General features: G+C 65.4%; 2 protein-coding genes and 1 long non-coding RNA gene across 9 annotated transcripts in view; 2 read left to right on the top strand and 1 right to left on the bottom strand.

Annotated features, from left to right (window-relative positions):
* The window catches only part of DCST1 (DC-STAMP domain containing 1), a 13209-nt gene extending 723 nt beyond the window's left edge, over positions 1-12486 (top strand). The window contains exons 2-16 of the mRNA XM_016135643.2: positions 4-129; positions 202-276; positions 3722-3850; positions 4159-4298; positions 4951-5167; positions 5271-5414; positions 5964-6085; positions 6510-6667; positions 8578-8677; positions 8791-8886; positions 8981-9107; positions 9374-9490; positions 9925-10067; positions 10184-10297; positions 12210-12486. Coding sequence (XP_015991129.2) covers positions 4-129; positions 202-276; positions 3722-3850; positions 4159-4298; positions 4951-5167; positions 5271-5414; positions 5964-6085; positions 6510-6667; positions 8578-8677; positions 8791-8886; positions 8981-9107; positions 9374-9490; positions 9925-10067; positions 10184-10297; positions 12210-12461 — 2060 coding nt within the window. The 3' untranslated portion in view covers positions 12462-12486. The remainder of the gene's footprint in view (positions 1-3; positions 130-201; positions 277-3721; positions 3851-4158; positions 4299-4950; positions 5168-5270; positions 5415-5963; positions 6086-6509; positions 6668-8577; positions 8678-8790; positions 8887-8980; positions 9108-9373; positions 9491-9924; positions 10068-10183; positions 10298-12209) is intronic.
* LOC118612877 lies at positions 11169-13857 on the bottom strand. The gene is made up of 2 exons (XR_004955210.1): positions 13787-13857; positions 11169-12497 (listed from the first exon to the last, which is right to left on the bottom strand). It is a non-coding gene; the product is annotated as an uncharacterized LOC118612877 (long non-coding RNA).
* Positions 12896-22641, top strand: ADAM15 (ADAM metallopeptidase domain 15). Of its 7 annotated transcripts, none has more exons than XM_036234839.1 (23): positions 12896-13065; positions 14167-14273; positions 14883-14959; positions 15452-15530; positions 15697-15773; positions 15863-16055; positions 16830-16895; positions 16974-17042; positions 17122-17291; positions 17425-17509; positions 17888-18036; positions 18123-18297; positions 18511-18603; positions 18732-19036; positions 19122-19317; positions 19560-19637; positions 19996-20068; positions 20261-20399; positions 20689-20758; positions 21309-21380; positions 21786-21857; positions 22098-22216; positions 22311-22641. In XM_036234839.1, the coding sequence occupies exons 1-23, from the start codon at positions 12987-12989 to the stop codon at positions 22351-22353; spliced, it is 2586 nt and encodes an 861-aa protein (XP_036090732.1). In that variant the 5' UTR covers positions 12896-12986; the 3' UTR covers positions 22354-22641. The 7 variants fall into 7 exon arrangements, with proteins under 7 accessions (XP_036090732.1, XP_036090733.1, XP_036090737.1 ...); XM_036234840.1 differs by lacking the exon at positions 21786-21857 and adding an exon at positions 21461-21531; XM_036234844.1 differs by lacking the exon at positions 22311-22641 and adding an exon at positions 21461-21531.

The following is a 22641-nucleotide window of genomic DNA, read 5'->3' as shown; positions in this document are numbered from 1 at the left end:
CAGCGGTGCAGAGGCTTCTGAGCTGGGCGCTGCCCACGTCCTGGGGCCGGTTCCTGTGGCGCCAGCCGGGCCAGTTCCCCGTCACCGCTTTCCTGCTGGGGGCAGGCACCGGGGGCCTCCTGGCCGTAGGTGAGCGTGGGGCCGGGGCCGGGGCTGGGGAGCGGGCCCTCCCTCGACCTTCGCCCTGACCTGCGCCCTCAGGTCTCTTTCAGCTCCTGGTGAACCCCATGAACATCTATGAGCATCAGAAGGTGGTGGTGCTGTACGGCTTGGTGGGTTAGTGCTGGGCCGAGGACGGGGACGCCCGCAGGCCTGTGGGGCACGGCCCAGTGCCGCGCGCCCAGGGCGAGTCTGAGCGTGCGCCTCTGTACCCAAAAGTGTCTCGTAGCCTCAGCCCCGTCTTGGGCTTTGAGGGGAGATGCAGAGGGAGGAGGCCCCCAGTCTCTGGGAGAAACGGGGCCCTTACACTTCGGGGGACTGCCCCGTCTGAGGGGCTCCCCGTTACCCACACGATGCAGCTCAAATCCACAGCCCTTCCTAAGGCCCTTCTCTCCTCTCTGGCCTCGTTTCCCGTGGCTCCTGAGAAGGTCGTTCATCCAGCACTAACTGCGCCCCCACCGAGGGCTCCGCGGGAAGCGAGGCCGACAGGCGCGCGGCTCTTCCGGAGTTTAGTTCTGGTGGAGAGAGTTGGAGGATAAACCAGCAAGAAACAAGCGAAAATGTTTCCAGTAGTGACAAGTGATACTGAAAAAAAGTAACGGGAAGGGGCCAGGGAGCTGCCTTAGCTTGAGCAGTCAGGGCGGGCTTCCCGGAGAAGGTGCAGTTTGAATGGACACTTTGTATCAGGAGGTGTTGGGCTGCAAGAAGGGAAAAGCCGCTGGAGATGCTTATCATCTCATGGTTTTGGAGGCTGGCGAATTCCGCAGCTCAGAAGACGGCCCCCCCCCAGGAATTCTGCAGCTCAGAAGGCTCCCCCCTCGCCCCCCGCGCCCCCCACCCCCCAGTTCCTCTCATCATCTTTCTCTGGCGTCTTTGCCCCGCCAACCGCTCCTCCTCGGGTCGTGACGTGGCTGCCGCAGCTCGGGCGTCGCACCTTCACACGACCATGTCAAAGGCCGGCACGTTCCTTCTGGATGCGTCTTCTGCGCACAAGGGCAGCTTCGCTGTCATCCGCCCCCAGCCTGCTTCCCCGCGCATGTCCACGGTCGGAGCCGCAGCACGTGCCCCCGACCCCGCCCAGGGAGGCCGTGCCCCCGACCCCGCCCAGGGAGGCTGCGTGCAATCTGCTCCGTCGCCAGCCTCTGTGGGCCCCCAACGGGAAACTCTGACCACTGCCTTCTAAGCTACTCTCCCCCTGACGACCGCGACACAGACCCTGAGCTTTCTGGTTGTTTTCATTTAGGAGGCCTGGTCCTGCTCCGGTAATCACGGCTATTTTTAGGTTTGAAAGATCCAATCCAGTCCGCATCAGAATTTCAATCTCGAGTCTATTCCCCAGCTTCTTCCCTCTTTCCCGTCCCCCCTCCCCCCAGGCCTGACCCGCTCAAGCGTGACCAGGCGGGGGCGGGGCGGGGGGGGGGGGGATCCACTTCCTTCCCCTCTGCTGCTACCATGTCAGAAAGGGGATTAGAAGAATTAGAGGAAAAGGGACAAAAGTCTGAAGTCCCCGATACCGTTATAATCCCACTGCGTCTGTGTGCCAGGCACTCACTCCCTGGCCGTCCCGGGAGGACCGCTCTGGTCTCTGGAGGCTCCGTGGGGACCTTGCAGTGCCCAGGTCCGGCTGAGGGCAGCTCCACTTGGCTGGCCTTGAAGGACGCCCTGCGTACCTGGGTCCCGCAGGCCGCCCCGGCCTTCAACTTGTGGTTTCCTCCCCTAGACAGGTGCCGTCTTGGATGGGGAAGCTCGCAGGTGACTCGAGGCCTGCCACCCTCCAAAATGGCCACTCGTCCCAGGGACACGCACACCCCAGCCCCGCCCACCTGGGAGAGCAGGGCCCCAGTTCATGTTCCCCACGCTCCCCAGAGTCCTGCTGAGCCGTCGCCCCAACTCGCCCCTGCTCCGTGCTCTGTCCGCCACCTGGGCATGGTGCCACCGGGCTCTGCAGCTCGGCAGGCCAGCCGGGGAGAGAGGACAGGTCCCCCTGGAGTGTCTCGCTGGACGTGGGGCGTGGAGGCCTGCCCTCGCCGCGGGCTCGCCTCCTAGGTCTGCCTGCTCCGACCGCGTCCCACCTCGTCTGGGAAATTCACGTTTCTGGTCTTGTCTTTATGTAGCCGGTTGTGGTGGGCGACAGGAGTGAGGGACGGGCTTGGCTCCTGGGCGCCCAGAGGGTGTCTGCAGCTCTAGACACCCTCTCTAGAATGCAGGGCGACTCTCGTCACCTATCGTCCTCCGCCCGAGTCTTTGGCCAAAAGGCCAGGAGCACAGAGCGAGACCCTTTTGATATCCTGCTTTACCGTGATTGGGTTAGACAAATACAGAGCTGCCCGAGGAGCCAGAGCGGGGACAGGCCATCACCCTTGAACAAAACCCAAGCTGTGTTAGCAAGGAAGAGGGCAGAGCGCTGCTGGGTGGCGCCCGGCAGGGCTTGCCGCAAACCCGTGTGACTAGGTGGGGCCGGCCAGGTGAAGTACAGGGGCGGGTGCTCCTGGCAGGGGGGACGGCCGGACGAGGACCTGGGTGGGGGCGGCGGAGGAATGACCTGGGCACGGTCCAGGAGCGGCGGCAAGGCCGGCGTGGGTGGACGCGGTGGGTGGAGGGCTGAGGAGCATGGCGCCACTCCGGGAGCGGGGCAGGGGCCAGACGCAGGACTCTGCACGTGTGGACGGAGCCGAGCTTTGACCCAGTGTGGGGGAACGTCGTTGGATGGTTTGAGGCGGAAAAGGGACGTGATCCGATTTCTGTTTTCACAAGATCACGGCTGCCTTGTGAAATGCAAGTGCAGGCCAGCGCGAGGGCGCAGGACCCAGGGAGCCCTGGGCCGCGTGACGGCCGTGGAGACGGGGCGAAGCCCGGGCGGGCGGGGTCCACACGGGGCTCTTCTTCCCGCTTCCCCGACCAGCTCATGCTGCTCCCCCGGCCTGGAAGGCCGACACTTACTCATCTCCCAGGCCCGGCTGACACATCCCGTCCTTTGTCCGGCCTTCGCGGCCCCACCCCGGCCCGCAGAAGGGCCCACTCCCTCCTGGCTCCCGGCACCTTAGAAGCGCCTCCCTGTGCCCTGAGCACCACGGGCTGTAGTCATTTGTTTACTCGTCTGTCTCTCTCCCTGGATTACGAGCTTCAAGGAGCTCACTGTCTCCTGCCAGAGACCACAAGGAGACACACGCAGAACTGCTCGAACACACCAGGAGGGGCTCACGGGCCGGGCGCGGGCCGGCCACGCCGCTGCGGCTGTCAGGGCCACCCCTCTCGCCGCGCCCAGCGCCAGCGCCTGCTTCCAGAACGTTCCCCTTGTTGTCCTCTCTGCTCCCTCGGCACCTCGGCTGAGTGGGAATCCAGCCCGGAAACGGGAGGCGTCGGCCGCCTTCGCTGACACAAACATGCACACGCACGCACGCACGCACACGGAGCCGAATGCACGGGTGGCCGGGGAGGCCCAGCGGCGTCACCGGGAATGGGGACGAGGGCAGCAAGGCGGTGGTGCCCGAGCGGGCGGGGGTGGCGCTCCGGGGAAGCCAGGTCCCTCACCGCCTCGCCGCCTCCCGGGCTCTCCTGACAGGCTTTGGGGCCGCAGGCTGGGGGACCTCTCCCCACATCCGCTGTGCCAGCCTCCTGCTTATACCCAAGATGCTGGGCAAAGAGGGCAGGCTCCTCGTGCTGGGGTACGCCTTGGCCGCCATCTACGAGGGTGAGTGTGCCCCTGGCTGCCGGTGAGAGGCTCCGAGGCAGTGGCCCTGTGCAGGACACCCAGCGGGAGCCAGGCCCGGTGAGGCAGCGAGGGTGGGACCCAGGCTCGGTGGCCCCTTCTTGCCACGTGGCCCTGACAGGGGTCCCCCATCGCTGGACCCCCTTAGTTTACACAGGTGAAAAAGGCGGGGGTCAAACGAGATGGCCCAGCTCTAGAAAGGGGTCACCGGGTGCCGAGCGGGCCCTAGGGGTGGGCTGGAGAAAGCTCCTGAGCGCCACGGGGCGCCCCACCCCCACCCCGCCCCGCAGGACCGCTGGCCAACCTGCGGCACAACCTCCACGCGGTGGTGGCCTCGCTGGGCTGCACCGTGGAGCTGCAGATCAACAACACCCGTGCGGCCTGGCGCGTCTCCACGGCCCCCCTGCGCACCGTGTTCAAGGACCTGCTGGTCAGGGCCCTGCTCAGGACCCCGCAAGGGCGGTCGGGGGGCCCTCCCCGGGGCCCAGAGGCCTTGAGCTAGATGACATGGGACCCAGGCTTTACTCCTTCCCGGTGGGGGCGCCCCCTGCAGGTTTCACGGACTGCCTTCAAACACTGCAGGGTGTGCCCAGGGCCTGGGCACCAAATGCTGGTAGAGACCCCCAGGCATCACACATGCCCCTCCCCCACATTTCCAAACACCTGACTGGACAGTTAGTCCTCTGGGCAGCTGGACAGCCCCATCAGGGGACCGGGGCCTTGGCTTTGCGGGCCTGGGGCTTTGGAGTTGGGCGTTGGAGACCAGAGGCTTGGAGGGACTGGGGAGTCGAGAGATGGGGAGGTGGGGGCTGAGGGGCTCGGGAACATCGAGACGGCACAGAGGTCTGAGGGACCAGCCACGTGGGCTGAAATCCATGGACCGGCTGAGCCCTTCCCTGGCTTGGTGAGGGGTCTGGGATGGGAGGCCTGCTGGGGAGCTGGGAGCCTGGGAGGGGACTGGAGCAGAGGCTGAGAACCTCAGTAGGCCTAGGGCCAGAGCCCAGAGCTGGCCAGTGCGGGGAGGACAGGCCAAGGGGCAGCAGAAGCTCTAAGCTCCTCCTCCCCACCCCCTCCACACCCAGGGCAACAGAAAGTCACTGGAAGCCGAGACCCAAAACGTCTCCAACTCCTTCAAGGACCTGGACACCCAGGTGAACAGTGAGGCCGGCTACACACCTGAGGATGCCGTGGGCTTGGAGGAGACAGCCCCGGGCGTGGGCGCCCACCACGCTGTGGCCGTCGGGCGCCCCCTCTCCACACAGAAGAAGTTTGAGCTGAAGACCAAGCTGCGTTGCTCCTGTGAGAGGCGTCCCCGGACACCACCCCCCTGGCAGGGCGGGGCGGGGCCAGGGCCCCCGGACCTGGCGGTGGGGGCCTCAGACAGCCCTGGGCCTCCCCGCAGACCTGGTGAACAAGGCCATCCTGAGCTGCCGCCGCTGGTTCGACCGCAAGCACGAGCAGTGCTTGCAGCGCATCTGGGTCCCGCTCCTCAGCCACCTGCTCTGCCTGCCCATGAAGTTCAAGTTCTTCTGTGGCATCGCCAAGGGTCAGCCGGCCCGCAGGAGGGTGGGGAGCTCCAGGCGAGGGAGCCGGGGCCTTGGGAGGCACGGGGTAGGCGCGGGACAGGAAAGCAATCGGGCGGCGGCTTCGGGATCTGAGGACAGGGCACCCTCGGAGCCGGTCCCTCCGCAGACTGGCTCTGTGACCCGGAGGAAGTCTCTGCTAAGCCCTGAGCTTGGCCTCCGCACCTGCAATGGGCATAATCCCGCTGCTTCCCCCACTGAGGGGTTTTGAAGATTTAAGGGGGTGACACATGGGACGAAGGGAACAGAGCGGGCGCACAGAGGAGCTGTGGGTGCCTGTCCCCGTCGCCGTTATCGTTTGGGATGTCACAGACGGGTGAAAAACGGGGAAAGGCAGGCCTCGTTTCCCGGGAAAAGAATTCCAGGAGAGCAGGAGGGGAAAGGCTGGGGGAGGTAGGAGGTCAGGGGCAGGGGGCGAAAGCAGGATGGAGAGGAGCCCAGGGAGGGAGGCCCGGAGGCCAGGCCGGGGACGCAGCCCCTGACCGGCCCCCTGCCCGCCCCCCGCCCGCCAGTGATGGGAGTCTGGTGCCGCAGCCGCATCCCAGTGGAAGGCAACTTTGGGCAGACCTACGACTCTCTCAACCAGTCTCTCGGTGGCCTCCGTGGGGAATTTTCAGCCACGATTGACCTCAAGGTGGGAGGCGCGGGCCCGGCGGGGGTGGCGCGGAGGGGGAGGAGGGCACGGGGGGTGGGGCTTGAGGAAGGCGCGGAGAGGGCACCGGAAAGAGGCGGCTGGGTGTGAAGGAGGGCAATGACGTTGGCGAGGGCACCGGGGGACAGGGAGCGGGACAGTGCCTGGCCCGTGGTGGTAGCCGTGGTCCTGACTTTGGGACTGAGTGGTCAACCAGGTGCGAGACAGGGCGTCAGCTCCTACCAGAGCAGGGGGGGAGCCTCCATCACAGAGAGTAGCCAGCAGAAGGCAGGGGCAGCTCCCGCAGGCCCTGGGACGAGCGGGGGGACAGGCCATGAGCGGGGCGCCGGGGATGAGCCGGGGCACAGGGCGCACCGCAGAGAGGCGGGGTCTGGGCCGGCGAGGCTGCACCTGTGCCCTCCGTCAGGAAGAGAAGCGGGCCGGGCTGCTGGGCGTCAACACGAGCTGGGAACACGTGAGCACCGGGCTGCGGGACTACGTGCGGCAACAAGAGACCCAGCTGGAGTGGGCGCTCGGGCTGCTGCACGTGCTGCTCTCCTGCACCTTCCTGCTCGTCCTGCACGCGTGAGCCCGGCCCCCGCCCCAGGCGCCCTTCCCGGGCTGCGGCTCTGGGTGGGAGCCCCCCGCCCGCCCCGGGAGTCCTAGGAGGGCCGGGCCCGCCTCCGCCTCCCAAGGCCCACGTTCCTGTGCCTTTAACTTCGCCTTTTACAAAGGCGGGCGCGTCGTTTACCCAGAGTTCAAGGAGACGTGGGCATTTCATCGGGCGAAACGTCGCCCTCGGCCCTGCCGCCTTGAAAGGGCGCCGTTGCCATTCATCCGCCTCCCTCCAGCCTTCATCCCGACGCTGACGTTTTTACTTTTCGCTTCGACTTTTGATTTTTTTCCTTGCCCTTCATACTCCCTTTGCCTCCGACTTTGTGCCATTTTTATCGTCCAATTCTGCTTTCATTTTCTCCCGCCTGCTGCGTTGGCAGCTACTTTCCCTCCATTTGGACCAAAGTCCTCAACCCCGCCCAGCCTGGCGTCCAGCTGGGCTGCCCTGGGCCTGGCTCAGCCGCCTGGCGACCTCGGGAACCTCTGTTTCCTGTCTCCACCCCCAAATGCCTGAGATGGGCAGGGGCTGGGCGGGGACAGCCACAGGGGCTCCTGATCTGTCTGTCCCTGTGTGTAGGGTCCAGAGGGACTGCCAGTGAGTGGTTGTGTGGGTGCCTGTAAGGGCAAAGGTGGATGAGCCACGTCCCCGCCCTCAAGAAGCTCATGGTCACGGGTGGGCCAGAGAGGCGTCCACCAAACAGAGATGAGTCAAGGGCTGCAGGGCAGGTGTGGGAGCTGAGCAGACGCCCCTGCAAGGGCCACAGCTGGCCTTCGAAAGGTTGCGCCACAGTCTGAGGCGAGGATGCCGGCAGCTGCGGGATGTGGTGGGCAGAGGACCAGCTGCAGCAGGCATGGCCAGGAGAGTCTGGGAAGCCCAGCAGGACAGCCTGGAACCGGGGCGAGTTGCAGGATGGACTAGGGTAGGCTGGAGGCAGGAGTCCTCAGTGGGTCAGAGGTTAGGGAGCCTGGCTGGAGTGGGGCGTGGCAGGAAGGGGAAGGTGTAGCAGATCTCAGCGCTAGCTCTGGGAGCGAAGGAAGGAGGCACCGAGTCAAAAGGCACTTCCAGGCTTTCAGCCTGGTGAGGTCACTCTCTGGAAGGGGCAGCGTTGCCGCCGGGCGCGGCCCGGGCTCCGGAGGCCCTGGCGTGGCTGCCGTAGGTCTCTCCACAAGGGGGCGCTCACAGTCTTTCCTCGCATTCATGGCTGTTTCTATCTCCAAGGCAAAGATGTGCATAGCTTCTTACAAGGTCCCGGAACCAACGGCACTGGAACCTGTGCTGTTTACAGAGCTTATTTAATGTAACTTTACAGTTTCAAACACACCGTCAACAATTAACGTTTTTCCTTGGGAAACCGAAGCGTTATGCAGGCCCTTAGGAGACACGCAGGCCCGCACGCACAGAAAACACTGCTCTGCTGAAGAGTAAGAGGAAGGACGTGAGGGTTGGAATGAGCTTTGCCTGAAGGAACTTCCAGGAGATGTTTTGCAGTCTCAGCCAAGAAGTGGGGACGCAAGAGGCGAATGTAGGGGTCACCATGGATCGGGGGACTCCTGCAACCTTGAGGGGTCCCCACCCCTGCGCCTTTGCTTCTCCTGCTCTCCCCTCCGCTGATACTCGTCCTGCGAGATCCCTTCCTCGCCCCGCTCCCGTGCACGCGCCCGGCCCTCCCAGCCCGCAGAGTCCCCATCTCATCTGTCCCCTCCGGTGTCTGTCTTGCACCGGACCACGTGCTGCCGGAGGGCAGGACAGTCCCTTCCCGGGATGTAGATGGCGCTCAGGGGTCAGCTGAATGAGTGACTGAGCCTCAAGGAAGCCGCGGGGGGCGGGGGGGGAGCGGGCGCGGAGCACCGGAACAAGACAGAGCCATCCGCGTCCGCAGGTCCTTTTCCTACACGGACAGTTACAACGCGGACATTCGCTTTGACAACATCTACATCAGCACCTACTTCTGCCAGATCGATGAACGCAGGAAGAAGCTGGTGAGTGGGCCCGGCCCCGCCCTGCGCGCGCCCTGCGCGGCTTCGCCCTCCAGGAGGGCAGCGGGGAGTGGGAGGGGGCCCTGGAGCCCCTCACCCTACGGCTTCTCTCCCAGGGCAAGCGGACTCTGCTGCCGCTCCGCAAGGCCGAGAAGAAGGCCGTCATCTTCCCCTACGACCCCGCCATCCAGGCCTTGGAAATGAAGAACCTGGTGAGGCCCGCGGGCGAGGCGCGGCCCTGAGCGGGGGCGGGCAGACGCGGCGGAGGGGGCTCCGCGCCCACCCCTCCCCGCTGCTCCGGGGCAGATCCCGGAGCTCCTGGAGACGCTACCCGCTCTGCTGCTGCTGGCCGTGCTGTGCGGGCTGGACTGGGCCCTCTACTCCGCCTTCCACACCATCCGCCACCACTCCTTCCTGCAGTACTCCTTCCGCAGTGAGCGCGTCCCGGAGACATCCCCCCGCCAAATTCCCACCCCGATTCTTCCAATTGTGCCACCTCCTCCTGGGGTCGACTCTCTGGCCCTGCAACCCGACAGTGGCCACGGGGCCTCCGCGCCCAACCCCCTTGTGTCCGCAGCAGGGCGGGGTGGGAAAAGCGCCGCTGAGGGCCGAGGCGGCTTCTCTGCCTTGACCTCGCCCTGTCCCCTCCACACTGACTTTCCTGACACGCGCCCTGCCCCGCTGTGACCCTGGCCTCAGGCAGCCACAAACTGGAGGTGAAAGTCGGCGGGGACTCCCTGCTCGCCCGGCTTCTCCGGAAAACCATCGGGGCCCTGAACACGTCTTCGGAGTCGGTGGTGGAATCCAGCAACATGCGTGAGCGATGCTGAGATCGCGGACCAGAGGAGTCGGGCGCTGAGGGCAAGGGTCCTTCCAAGGCGGAGGGCTGGGGGACTGGCCTTGGGCGTGGTGAGTCGGGAGTTGAGCAGGCACTGTCAGGCCCTACTCGAAGAGCTGCAGAATGACAGGCTTGGGGCAGAGGCCTCTGGGGGCTGGGGCCTCAAGGCCAGGGGGGCCGTCCAGCAGAGCTTCCGGCTCCCATGGAACGGTGTTCTGTCTGTGCCATGCTGAGCCCAGAGCGACGTGGGCCCAGTGCCCACAGGACAGGTGAAGGGCAGGCGGGAGGACAGCGAGGTATCAGGGACCTAACCGGCGCCCTCGCGAGGGTGGGGAATTCATCCGCCGCTGCCCTGTGCCTGGGCTGGTCCTGCCTGGCCAGACGCTCGACACGCCTGCGCCCTCCACGCCAGCCTGCCTGCCCCAGCCCGTGTCCCTGGACGCCAGGGCCTACGTGAGGACTGCACTCCCCGTCGGCCTGCTAGTGTGCCTCTGCCTGCTCCAGGCTTTCGGCTACCGGCTCCGGCGGGTCATCGCAGCCTTCTACTTCCCCAAGGTGCGCCCTCCCGGGCCTGCGCACGCATGCGCGCGCGCACGAGCTGGCACCCAGCTCCCCCCCCCCCACCCCGCCCCGGCACTGCCGCTAGCATTGACCCCTGTCCCCTGCTCCAGAGAGAGAAGAAACGGATCCTGTTCCTCTACAACGAGCTCCTGAGGAAAAGAGCGGCCTTCACCCAGCTGAGGAGGGCGGCCATCGTGAGGCAGGCTCAGCAGCAGAGGGCTCCAGTAAGTCCGGGCCCGGGCCCCTGTGGCTCCTGGCTGGGTCTGAGAACCGTGGGAGAAGGGTGCCTCCCTTCGGTCCACCCAGCCCCATCCAGACCCTGGCCTTCTGAGATTCGGTGAGTCCTGCCGTGATTCATGCCAAGGGCCCTGCTCGTCCAGCTCCAGGAGGCCGGGGCTGTGCCTGTCTCTGTTCCCTAGAAGCCAGCCCAGCCCGAGGCACTCGGTGGAGCACCAGGAAGCAGGCAGAGAGGGATTGGATACAGTCTGGTCAAGGGAAAGCAAGAGGGGTTCATCAGAAACAGGGACCCCAGCAAAGCCACAGAGCACACTGAATAGGGCTGCAGACCAGAAGCTTGGTGCAGTTTAGGGGTGGGACAGGTGGCCCGGAGGTCAGGGAGCCTCGTGAAGAAACACATGGTATACAGCAAGGGCATGGAGTGGAACCAGGTCCCAGTCACACTCCCGTGTGGCCCTGGCCAGGGTCCTCCCTGGACCTGCTTTCCCCTCTGAAGAACAGGGCTTGACAGACCTGTAGGCTGCTCACTAGGGGGCGGTAATGGAGCAGTGGTCAGGGGTGGGCTCTGCAGCCCAGGGCCTGGGTTTAAGTCTTGCCCCCTCCCCTTATGACTGTGACAATAGCGGGACCTTGAGGGTTCACCTCCCCGCTGCGCCTCGGTTATCCCCTTCTGTAAAGCGCAGCTAACCACTCCATCTGGTTGAATGAGTTTTGCTGCCATGCTGCAGGCATAGGGCAGCTCTGTCCGCCTGTTAGTTGTCACCGTGTGACCCTAGGCAAGCGACCGCCCCTTCAAGCATCCGTTTTCTCATCTGAAAAACAGATGACGGTGATGATAACAACATCGGCCTCACGTGGTTGTTTGAATTGAGTTAATTTACTTACAGTTTCTCAGTACAGGGCCCAACATTGTAAAAAATTAAAAAACGAGCGGTAGCCATTCTTATTCAATCAGCCCTAACGAAGCTCACGACCACGAGACTTCGTTTGCTTAACTCTTTCCTCCGGTGGTAGATCCCCCACCCCATGATGCACAATGGGGGCTGAATGAATGAATATCCGATGGGAAAAACGAACGTACTGTGAGTCCGTGACCCTGTCCTGACGTCCAATGGGTTTCGATGGGCAGATGGAAAGGCGCTCACTCCAAGCGGAGGGAGGAGAATGTGCAAAGCCTCCGAGTCCAAAGGGAGCGCCAGGTGCCAGGGCCAGTCGGAGGGGAGACTGGCACAGGAGGGGCAACGTTCCGGGAGGCGTCAGCGGCAGCGGAGGCCAGAAAGGCCCGAGACTGTGCAAATCCCTGAATGCCAGGCCACAGAGCTCTGCTTCTGGCTGGCAGGCAGTGGGCTTCTGGAGTTTTTTTGAGCAAAGAGCGACCTGATACGGTGGCCTGCGGAGAATTCCCGGCAATTGTGTGAAGAGAGAGGGCGCGGCAAGCACCAGCCTTGTGGTTGGGAACCGGGGTCCCCGGGTCCAGCCAGGTCTGAGCGTTTGCCACCTGTGAGCCTTTGGGAAAGTCACGTAACCTTTGTGAGATTCATCTTTCTCATCTGTAAAGTGGGGACAGTCTTATCTGCCCTACTCACTTAGCCGCACCGTGAGAACCAAATATAATGACTTATGGGAAAATGCAAATGAAGGTAGCTGCTGTCACCAGCTGGGAGAGACCAGGGCTGCATCCTCCCCTCTCCATCGCGGAGTGGGGGCTCTCTCGGACCCACTTCCATAGATAGCACCCTTGCCCTCCAGGGATCTTCTTCACCTGGTCCAGCCTCCTCCAGCATGGGGGCATTGTCACGCCCTGAGACTTTAGACAAAAGCGCTGTCCAGTTCCCCTCACGCCTCTTTTCCCCCTCCTCGCTCCCCAACTGGCTCTGAACCCTCCTCGCCTCCCAACAGCGCCACCGCCTGGCGGACGTTCTGCACCGCAGCTGCCCACTCCTGCGCCCCTGGCTGCGGCGGCGCTGCGTGGTGTGCCAGGCACCGGAGACGCCCGAGTCCTACGTGTGCCAGACTCCGGACTGCAAAGCCGTGTACTGCAGGCCGTGCTGGGACGACATGCGGCAGCGGTGCCCCGCCTGCACGCCCCGCGAGGAGCTCTCCTCCTCCGCCTTCAGCGACAGCGACGATGACGTTACCTACGCGGAGTGAAGGGGCGTCCTGCTCGCTCTCCCACCTCGCTCCTTCCTGTTTAATAAAATGCCGTGTACACTCCTGCTGCCCGCGCCTCTCGGGTCCGGTACCGGATCGGCGGGGGGGTGGGGTTTGCGGTGGGAGCCGGGCGCGGCCTGGCGGGCAGTTGGGAGGACTGGCCCCTGATCGCCGCAGTGCCGAGCAGCCGACGAGAGGCGGGATGGCAGCAACGGGTCCGGACCCACGGCCGGGTCGCACCGGGCTTCGGCTCCCACTGCACGCAGCCGCGGGAGAGCCGCGCTGCGGGGCGGAGCGGGCGGGGCGGTAGTCTCCGGCGGCTCGCGGCTTCGGTACCGGCTCGCGGCGGGGGCGGGGCCTGCCGCGGCGGAGGGGCGGGGCCCGCCCGGGCCGGGTGGGAGGGGGCGGGGCGGGGCCCGGCGGCTGCGCGGCGCGGCGGGGTGCGCGAGGCAGACCCGGCCGCCGCGGCTCCTCGGCGCGCGGCCCAGCACCTGCCGCCCTCGGCCGGCCCGGGGCGCCGCTGCCATGCGGCTGGCGCTGCTCTGGGCCCTGGGGCTCCTGGGCGCCGGCAGCCCTCTGCCCTCCCGGCCGCTCCCAGATACAGGTGAGTGCCGGGCCGGGAGCCGGCGGGGGAGGACTGGGAGGAGGCGCAGGGAAGTCGGGAGGCATTGGGGTGCTGGGGTCAGAAGACCCTGGGAGACCCCAACCAGAGCGCGGCCCGCCCTGGTCTGCTGTCTTGGGCCGAGGGCCTGGCGACTGGGGTGGAGACGGAAGGAGGGTCATCCTCAGCATCGTCCCCGCGGGCACTTCAAGGCTCCGGTACCCGGCACCGAGGAGGCCTAGCGCAGCGCCCCATTCCCTAAGGCCCGCGGGAGAGGGTCGCCCCCCCCCAGGACTGACGTCTCGCTTCTCAGGGGCCTAACTGACCATTCCACCGGTGCCAGGGCGCCGAGTGGACACGGCTCAGGGTTCGGCGAAGGGGATTCTTCCCGGCCCTCCTCCCGGGCCTGAGCGGTCAGGCCCCCCTCCCGCGTGCCAAGGCCCCCAGAAACCTGGCTGAGAGGGAGGGGCCCGGGAGACGCCGGGAGAGGGGAGAATTCGCCAGGAAAGAGGCTGGGACACCGACTCCTCCTTGGAACTTTCACTTCCCGCTGCTGTCTTGGGCCGGGGGCCCAGAGGGCCGGCCGGCGCGGGTGGGGTGTCCGGAGGAGAGAGGGCCATTGTGGGGCGGGGGCGGACTCGGGGAGGAAGCGGAGGCTGTGGGGAGCGGGTGTGCCGGACTGGGCACGGGGGTGTTTAGGGAGGGGGGTGTTTGCACTGCTCACCCAGAAACGGGCGTTCCCAGCATCTCCGATGTGAGTGGGCGCCAGGCCACAAGGCTTCGCCCAGTCCTCAGAGGGGGCGTTCCTGGTGGGGGGAGACTGGGTGGGAGTGGAAAGTCGGGAGGGTCCCTATCAGAGCCTAGGATTGGCCTGAGAGGGACAGGGAGGGGCCACAGGTTGGGCAAGCTGGACTTCCTTTTTGGGGAGGCCATGGGTTGCTGGGCTGAAAGCAAGATATTGGAGAGGAGCCCCCACGCCTTAGTGTTCTCCTTTAAGTCCCAGCATGCAGTGCAGGACTCAGGTGGGTCAGAGGGCACCAGCCACCGCCAGCCTTGGTGCTGATTCTCTGCGCATTCTCTTGGGGTGTCCTGGGGGTCCCTCAGGTGGTGCTGAGGAGGAGCAGGCCAGGTCAGCAAGGGTCCTGAGCGGGCCTTCAGAGGGCCAGGCCCTTCCGGACGGCCTCACGCTCAGCCTAACAGAGGTGCTTCAGGTGAGCCCCCCCCATAAAGAAACATGCCCCCCGCCCCAGCCAGGTGTCTCAAAGCCAAGCCTGGCCGAGGAGCAGGTGAGTAGTGGACCTCACTGTGGCACGGACACCCCAGGTCCAGCTGCCTCTCCCACTGCACCCCAACACCTGGCTTCATTTATCTCCCTCTCCCCTGGACACACATCTGTCTGCTAGAGCCCCACCCAGCCCATCCATCTCCACTGGGAGATGCAGAGGCCAAACTCGCTTTGTTGGTCTGTGTAGTCGTTTTGCTCAGTGGGGCACTGAGGTCCTACTGAGTGCCCCCTCCCAAATTCTAAAGCTGAGTCAGAGGAAGGGCTGGAGCCTGCGCTGGGTCCTCCACGATGCTTCCTCTCTGGGCAGGAAGCCGAGAGGGGGGAGGGGGGCGGCTCAGATACCTTCCCTGACCTCCCGGCCCACCCCCCAGAACAATGCCCCAGGCCAGGCGGGGCTTCCTGGCCCCTCCCTCCCAACCCCCCCCCCCCAGTGATCTAACCCTGGTGCTCTCCTAAGGGCCTAACATTTTCTGATTGGGGAGGGTCGGGATTTGGGGCAGGATCAGGGAGGTGACCTGTCCTCTGGTGCCCACAGACCAATGTGCCCGAGACTTTGCGGATCAAATTGGAATTGGATGGTGAGAGTCACATCCTGGAGCTGCTACGGAACAGGTAATAACGATAGCAGTAATGGCGATAATTCCGTGGCTGGCGACACTCAGTGCCCGGATTCATGTGGCGCTCACGGCAACCCCAGAAGGGAGTCCGCGGTTGCTACTATTGTCCTCATTTTATAACGGAAGAAATCAAGGCACAGAGAGGTTAGATAACTTGCCCGAGGGAGCATTTGACTTCTTGCTCCCTGGCGTATGTCATCAGTTTGGTTCAAATAAACTCTTACAAAAATTAAAAAAAATAAAAAAATAAAAAACACGAAAAACCACCTTGCCCAAGGTCACATAGCTAGTGTGTGGGGAAGCTGGGTGGAGCCCCGGTGCCCGGCAGGGTGTGTGGCCCAGCCGCCACCCTCTGCTGACTCTGGAAGAACAGGAAGGTTGGGGGATTTCCTGCCCCCCCCCGCCACCCCCCTACCACCTTCAGGCCTCGGGCTGTCACTGTGCCACCCTGGGAGGCAGCTGACACCACCCTCCTTTTCCTCCGCAGAGAGCTCGTCCCAGGCCGCCCGGCCCTGGTGTGGTACGAGCCCGATGGCACCCGCGTGGTTAGTGAGGGACACACTTTGGTGAGTCTGACTGGCCTGCACCCTGTTTCTGGCCTGAAGGTAGGAGGGAGGGGGCAGGCGGAGGGCGCTGTCCCTTGAGGATGTGGGAGGACGCCGCGTTTCTTCCCCAACAGGCGACCCCAAACCCTGGCTGTCCCTCGAGCGGTGCTCTGTTTCTGTGCCCTAGGAGGACTGCTGCCTCCAGGGAGCCGTGCAGGGCCATCCGGACTCCTGGGCCTCGGTCTGCACCTGCTCCAGCCTCAGGTACCGGGGCTGGACCCCATGGAGGTGGGGGGTGGCAGGGCATGAGGCACGGAGCCGAAAAGTCTCTGATTTCCTACATCCTTCCCTAGGGGCTTGGTGATCCTGTCCCCAGAGAAAAGCTACGCCCTGGAGCTGGGGCCTGGCGACCTTCAGGGTCCTCCCACTGTCTCCCGGATCCAAGACCTCCTCCCGCCAGTCCACGCATGCGCCCTGAGCCGGCGGGAATCAGCGCCCCCCCAGGCTCCACCAGAGCACCCCCTGGGACAGCGACACCGTCTCCGGGTAAGGGGGAGCAGCAGGAGGGCGGCCCTGGGGCCCTCGGAGCTTCGTTCACGGTGACGACAGCTCCTGCGAATGCAGTGACTGCCACGTGCCAGACATCGCACTGTGTGGTCAGACAGAGGCGCCCGAAGAGCCCGTTGACTGACGGGCCACCGGGACCCTGGCAGGCCAAGGACTCGGCCCACGGGGACCAAGAGTAGGTCATGAAGCTGGGAGCAGAGCCCTACTTTTCTGTCTCCAAATTCAGAGCTTTATCCGAATTAAAAAATAACAATAATAGCCGAGGCCATCAAATACTTACCAAATACCAGACACAGTTCTAAGCGCTTCACGTATACACTGAGCCATTTGATCCTCCCAGCAACCCGGCGTGGTAAGCAGTTTTATTATCCCCATTTTACAGATTAGGAGGCTGGGTTCTCATGGCTCTACGATTGACATTTTACATAGCCAAGTGTGCTCTCTACACAGGGGATCACGAGACCCAAGGATCTGAGTCCAGGACTCACATCTGAATCCTGGGTGTACCACTTATTAGCTGGACGGCCGTGGGCACCTTGGCCTCTCACACGATGGAGCTGCCGAGCGCCTGCCTCCCGGGGCCGCCGGGGGTGGCACATGCCCGGCGCGTGGCGAGCACTGCCTCAGCAGCGGCCGTCGTCACCGTGAGCGAAGCTCCGTGTGACCACACGGCGGGAGTGGACACAGGTCGGTTGCCCCACGCGGTGGCTGGCGGTGAGCAGCGAGCGTGCCTGACGCGCCTTCTTTCCACAGCGGAGGCGGGACGTGGTGACAGAGACCAAGGTTATTGAGCTGGTCATTGTGGCCGATCACTCGGAGGTGAGCTCGCCAGGCCCCGCGGGTCCTCCCCGGCCCCGCCCGCCCCGCCGCCTCTCACGGCCGCCTCTTCACCCACAGGTCCAGCGGTACCCGGACGCACAGCACTTGGTGAACCGCACGCTGGAGGTGGCCCTCCTCCTGGACACAGTGAGTGTGGGGCCGAGTGGCACCCGACAGCCCCGCCCCGCCCCGGGGAGCCCTGCCCTGAGCCCCAGCTCTTCCTCAGCTCTTCCGGCCGTTGAACGTGCGTGTGGCGCTGGTGGGCCTGGAGACGTGGACCCAGGGCGACCAGATCGAGATACACCGGGACCCGAGTGTCACGTTGCACAACTTCCTTCGCTGGCGCCGGGCCAACCTGCTGCCTCGTTTGCCCCACGACAGCGCCCAGCTGGTGACGTAAGAGCCCCAGGCTGTCGGCGGAGCGGGCTCTGCCCCGGCCTGGCCAACCTCACGCCCCGGCCCCCTAGCAGAGGCCCCGAAGCTCGGGCCACCCTGGCCTCGGGGCGTGACCTTGATCTCTGTCCCTCAGTGCTACTTTGTTCTCTGGGCCCGCGGTGGGCATGGCCATCCAGGACTCCATCTGTTCTCCCGACTACTCGGGAGGCGTGAACATGGTGAGTTACCTCCAGGTCTCCCCCTCAGTCCTGGTGGAGCTCCTCCCAGCCGGGGTACCATTCGGTCGCTGAACCCCCACAAAGTGGGCACAGAGGGCAGCGGCGCACTGTGGCCTCTGCTGACCGGGCACCTCACTAAATGGCCAGCTCGTCAGTGTGCCGCCCTCGCCCGGGAGGTCTTCCCCCTGAGGCTCAAGGAACAGAGGTCCCCTCCCAGGGCCACACAGGGAGGCAGGGGGACGGAGGCAAGACGGAACCCAGGTTTCCCCCGACCCAGGACTGGGCTCTCCTCCGGAAGCAATTGAGGAGGGAGGTGGTGCCTGCTGGGAGGTCCCGGGGGAGAGCACAAGGGTGGACCGCAGCTCCCCGCCCCCACAGGACCACTCCACGAGCATCCTGGGAGTGGCCTCCTCCATCGCGCATGAGCTGGGCCACAGCCTGGGCCTGGACCACGACTTGCCCGGGACCCGCTGCCCCTGTCCAGGTCCAGCCCCAGCCAAGAGCTGCATCATGGACAGCTCCACAGAGTGAGTAGCTGCAGGGTGTGCGGGGAGGGGCGGGGATAAGGTGGGGGTGCGGGCGTAGCCCCAGCCTTCCTTGCCGCCCTCCTCAGCTTCCTGTCAGGCCTCAACTTCAGCAACTGCAGCCGACGGGCCCTGGAGAGGGCCCTCCTGGGCGGCATGGGCAGCTGCCTCTTTGAACGGCTGCCCGACCTGCCCTCCAAGGCCACTGTCTTCAGACACGTGATTGCAGAGGCCGGCGAGCCTTCGGCCTGTGCCTTCCCGGAGGTGAGCCCCGCCCACTCCATGCCCCTGCCCCGGCTCTTGGGCTCTGTCCAAGCGTCCCGAGCCCCTCTCTGGTTCTAAAGGGCCCTCTCACCCCTGGCCCACCTCCCGGCCTGCAGGGGCACCCTTCTGGGATCGGGCTCCGGGAGGAGGGGCTGGGTGGGCTCTCAGGCCAGCCTGCTCTGAAGCTCGGCCCCCCTGTGCGCTGACCCACAGGACTGCGCAGACCCCTGCTGTGACCCCTTCACCTGCCAGCTGAGGCCAGGGGCACAGTGTGCATCCGACGGACCCTGTTGTCAAAACTGCCAGGTGGGCACAGCCTGGACTGGCCTCCGGAGCTCGCCTGCCCGGGGCCGGGGTGGGAAGGGTCATTCTGACGCCCAGGGCCCGGCTGGGTTGGCCCGGCGCCCACACCGATGCTCCCTCGCCCTCCACAGCTGCGCCCGGCTGGCTGGGAGTGTCGCCCGGCCAGAGGCGACTGTGACTTGCCCGAGTTCTGCTCAGGAGACAGCTCCCAGTGTCCCGCGGACGTGAGTCTAGGCGATGGCGAGCTGTGTGCTGGCGGACAGGCCGTGTGCGTGCAAGGCCGTTGCGCCTCCTATGCCCAGCAGTGCCAGGCTCTCTGGGGACCAGGGGCCCAGCCCGCCACACCGCTCTGCCTCCTCACTGCCAATACTCAGGGGGACGCCTTTGGGAGCTGTGGGCGCAGCCCTACTGGCAGCTACGTGTCCTGTGCCCCGAGGTGAGTGAGGGAGGGGCCGCTGCCCGGGGCTCGGGGGGGCCTTCGCCCTGCCCCCACTGACCTCGTGCCGCCTCCCTCACCCCAGAGATGCCGTTTGCGGGCAGCTCCAGTGCCAGGGGGGCACAGCCCAGCCTCTGCTGGGCTCAGTCCGGGCTCTGCACTGGGCGACACTGGACGCCAACGGGACCCAGGTCAATTGCAGCTGGGTGCACCTGGACCTGGGCAGTGATGTGGCCCAGCCCCTCCTGAGTCTGCCCGGCACAGCCTGCGGCCCTGGCCTGGTGAGCAGCCCTGCAGGCAAGGCCAGGTGGGGAGGGACATCCGGACCGCGGCCAGTGGTGCCTGGGTCTCACCGGCCCCCAGCGTCAGAGGCACAGACTCCCAGGGGAGTTCACGTTCCTACTCGCCACCGAGTAAAGTCCTGTTTTCCCAGGAGCCTCGGTTTCCCCATCTGTAAGAGCAGGGTGTGGCCTCAGCTGTGTTGGCGAGAGTGTGACCTTTGCTCTTCTTCCCCACGGGACAGGTGTGCATCGACCATCGGTGCCAGTCGGTGGGTCTCCTGGGAGCAGAGGAGTGTCGGAGCAAGTGCCATGGGCATGGGGTGAGCTGAGGGGGGGCGGGGCGGGGCGCCTGGAGGGAGAGATGGGCCTCGCAGGCAGTTCCAGTCCTTGCCCCGTGGCCCGGGCGGCTTACTGACCTCCAAGGCCAGCGTCCTCATCTGGCCAGTGGGCGTAATGATCGCGCCCACTTCCCGGGGTACGCCCAGCGCGTAGGAGGCACTCACGGGGGTAGCGCGACCTCGTTTCTGGTGGAGAGGCCACTCTCTGCGCGGCGCTGGCTCTCTGTGCCCCGTGACCCCAGCACGCTTCCGGTCGCGGACACCTGGGGTCTTCAAAGGCCAGGGACAAGAAACACGTCCCAGAGCGCAGAGCCCCTCACTGCCCCCCTGTGCCTCCCAGGTCTGCGACAGTAACCGGCTGTGCCGCTGCGAGGAGGGCTGGGCACCCCCGGACTGCAGCGCGCAGGTCACAGGTAGCCCGGCTGGGGCGGGGCAGCTGGGAGGGCGGAGGGCTCATCCTTTACGCGCCTCTTTTTCCAACTCCCCCTCACCGCTGGCTCCCTGTGACCCCTGACCCCCTCGCTTCCCCTGAGTATGTGCCCCTCTCCCCGCCCCCAGCTCCTCCTGGGAGCTGGGGCCTCAGCCCTGCCTTCGCCCGCCCGCAGCCTCCAGCCCCCTGGCCGCAGGGCTGCCCGTCGGTCTCCTGCTGTTGCTGATTCTCGTGCTGCTCGGCGCCAGCTACTGGCACCGTGCCCGCCTGCGCCAGCGACTCTGCCAGCTCAAGGGACCCAGCTGCCAATACAGGTTCCCGCCTGCCCGCTGCCAGCTCCCTCCAGAGCCCCCCACCCCCTCTGCACGCCCAGACCTCTTCACCCACGCGTAGTGGACCCACATGGGGTGCTGGGATGCTGGGGCCACGCCCCCCAGGGAGCCCCACCAGGGAAGTGGGGCCCCCCCCAAGCTAGTCAGCTTCCCTCTCACCCCTGATTGGCCCTAGGCCCCCCACATGCTGCTCTGCAAGGGCTGGCCGCAGAGGGTTGACCCAGCTCCAGGGCCACATGTGGATGGAGGCTGGGCCTTTCTCCATGTTCAGGGCAGCCCAGTCCGGTCCCCCGGAACGCCCGGGACCCCCGCAGAGGGTCCTGCTGATGCCAGGTGCCAAGGTGAGTGCTCGGATGCCAGAAGAGAGAGGGCCTGGCTTGGCTGGGCATCCAGCCCAGGCCCTGGGTAGGGGGACATAGAAAGCTCTAGACTCAGAAATGGACTCACATGGCCCTAGAGTCAGTCGGCGGAGCCAGGGCCAGCTCTCCCGTCCCCCACTGGCTGCAGGCTGAGAAGCCAGTCCAGCCCAGAGTGGGGAGGGTCCGCCGAGCTCTCTGAGCTGGCTAAGCTGGTGGCTTGGAGAGGTGGGTCTAGCCCTGCTCCTGGCAGTGGCCCTGGAGAGGAAGGGTGTAGGGGCCAAAATGGCCTTCAGTATGCCAGGACCTGGTGAGTGCCCGCGCCCTGAGCCCTCTGGACCTGCTGGCAGGAGCCCGTGTGTGGAGGTGGTCTGCATGTCCCCTCCAGCACCGTCACCCCCTCTGCAAGAGACTGAATAACCGCGAGCACGGCCGCCACCACCCTCCCTGGACACTGACCCCTCTCTGCCCACATCTGTCTCTGCTCCCTCCCCACCCCACTCTGTGCCTGTCTGCTCCCCCTGCTCTCTCGCAGGCTAGTGCTCTTGGCTTTCCGGCACCCCCCTCCAGGCCGCTGCCTCCTGACCCTGTGCCCAAGAGACTCCAGGTAAATCTGGGCCAGGCCCTGCCCAGGGCAGGCGGGAGGCTTGGTGCCCAACTGCAGTTCTCATCCCTGTTCCCTGCCAGTGGTGCTCTTCTTTAGGGGACCAGGGTGCCCCTCAGCCTTCAGACACTCTGAGCCCCAGCAGCAGCAAAGGGTGAGCCTCCTGCCTTGGTTTCTACCACCATCTGGTGGTCAGTGGCGGGACTGCAGCCGGCCAGGGACACCACGGCGACCCCTAACTTCCTCTCCCAGGCATCTGCGGTCATGCACCCAAGCCCTGCGCGCATGCCTCCATTCTCTCCTGCCCCTGGCTGATTCTGCATGTTGACTTGAATCCCTCGAGAGAACCTCTGCATGCCCACTGCCCCTTGCTGTGCCCTCACAGCCACTGCCCCTCTCTCTGTTCAGGCTGAGCTGGCTGACCGACCCAATCCCCCCACTCGCCCTCTGCCGGCAGACCCGGTGGTGAGGCACCCAAAGGTAACAGTGGAGGGAGAGAAGGGCACAGCCTCTTCCCCCACCCAGGGCAAGCCGCCCCCTCTGAGCCTGAGGGCACATACCCCTGTGGAATTTGTAATGGGTGACAGGTTTGTCTGGAGATAAAGGTGACCTCTGGTGCTGCCCCACCCCCAGAAGGTGGCGTTCCCCAGCACCAGTCCATGGGGGTGGCCAACATAATGCCCCCTCTCGACCCCTCCCCCTACCTTCCCTCCCTCTCAGGGGCCTGCCAAGCCCCCACCCCCCAGGAAACCACTGCCTGCGGACCCGCAGGCCCGGCGCCCTTCAGGTGACCTGCCTGGCCCAGGAGCTGGAATCCCGCCGCTAATGGTCCCCTCCAGGTGGGCAAAGAGGGGCGCTGAGGATGGGTGGGCCGGGTGAGCAGTCTGGGGAAAGGGGACCTTTGACCTTTTTTCTCGGCTTCCCGCGCTCCAGGCCTGCGCCTCCGCCCCCAGCCTCGTCTTCGCTCTACCTCTGACCTCTCCTGAGGTTCCGCTGCCTCCAACCCGGACTTAGGACTTAAACAGGCAGCGGACCGGCCCCCTGAAGTCCCCAGCGATGACAGAGGGAACCCGAGCCTGGAAGCAACGGAGCCAGTGTCTTAAGACAGCGGGCACCGCCAGGAGCTGTGGAGCATCACCCTAGGGACCCGCCCACAGAGTTGCAGCTGGGAGTTGGGGAGGGGCTGGGCGCGAGACCCGGCTGAGCCAGGGGTGCGCAGCCTTTCTCTGCTCTGTTGCAATAAACGAGAGATCTTGGGAGCGCG

The sequence above is a fragment of the Rousettus aegyptiacus genome, unplaced genomic scaffold (assembly GCF_014176215.1).
Source record: "Rousettus aegyptiacus isolate mRouAeg1 unplaced genomic scaffold, mRouAeg1.p scaffold_m13_p_17, whole genome shotgun sequence".
NCBI classification, from domain to species: Eukaryota; Metazoa; Chordata; class Mammalia; order Chiroptera; family Pteropodidae; genus Rousettus; species Rousettus aegyptiacus.
The sequence above is the reverse complement of the archived record's forward strand: the minus strand, read 5'-3'. Positions and strand labels throughout refer to the sequence as shown.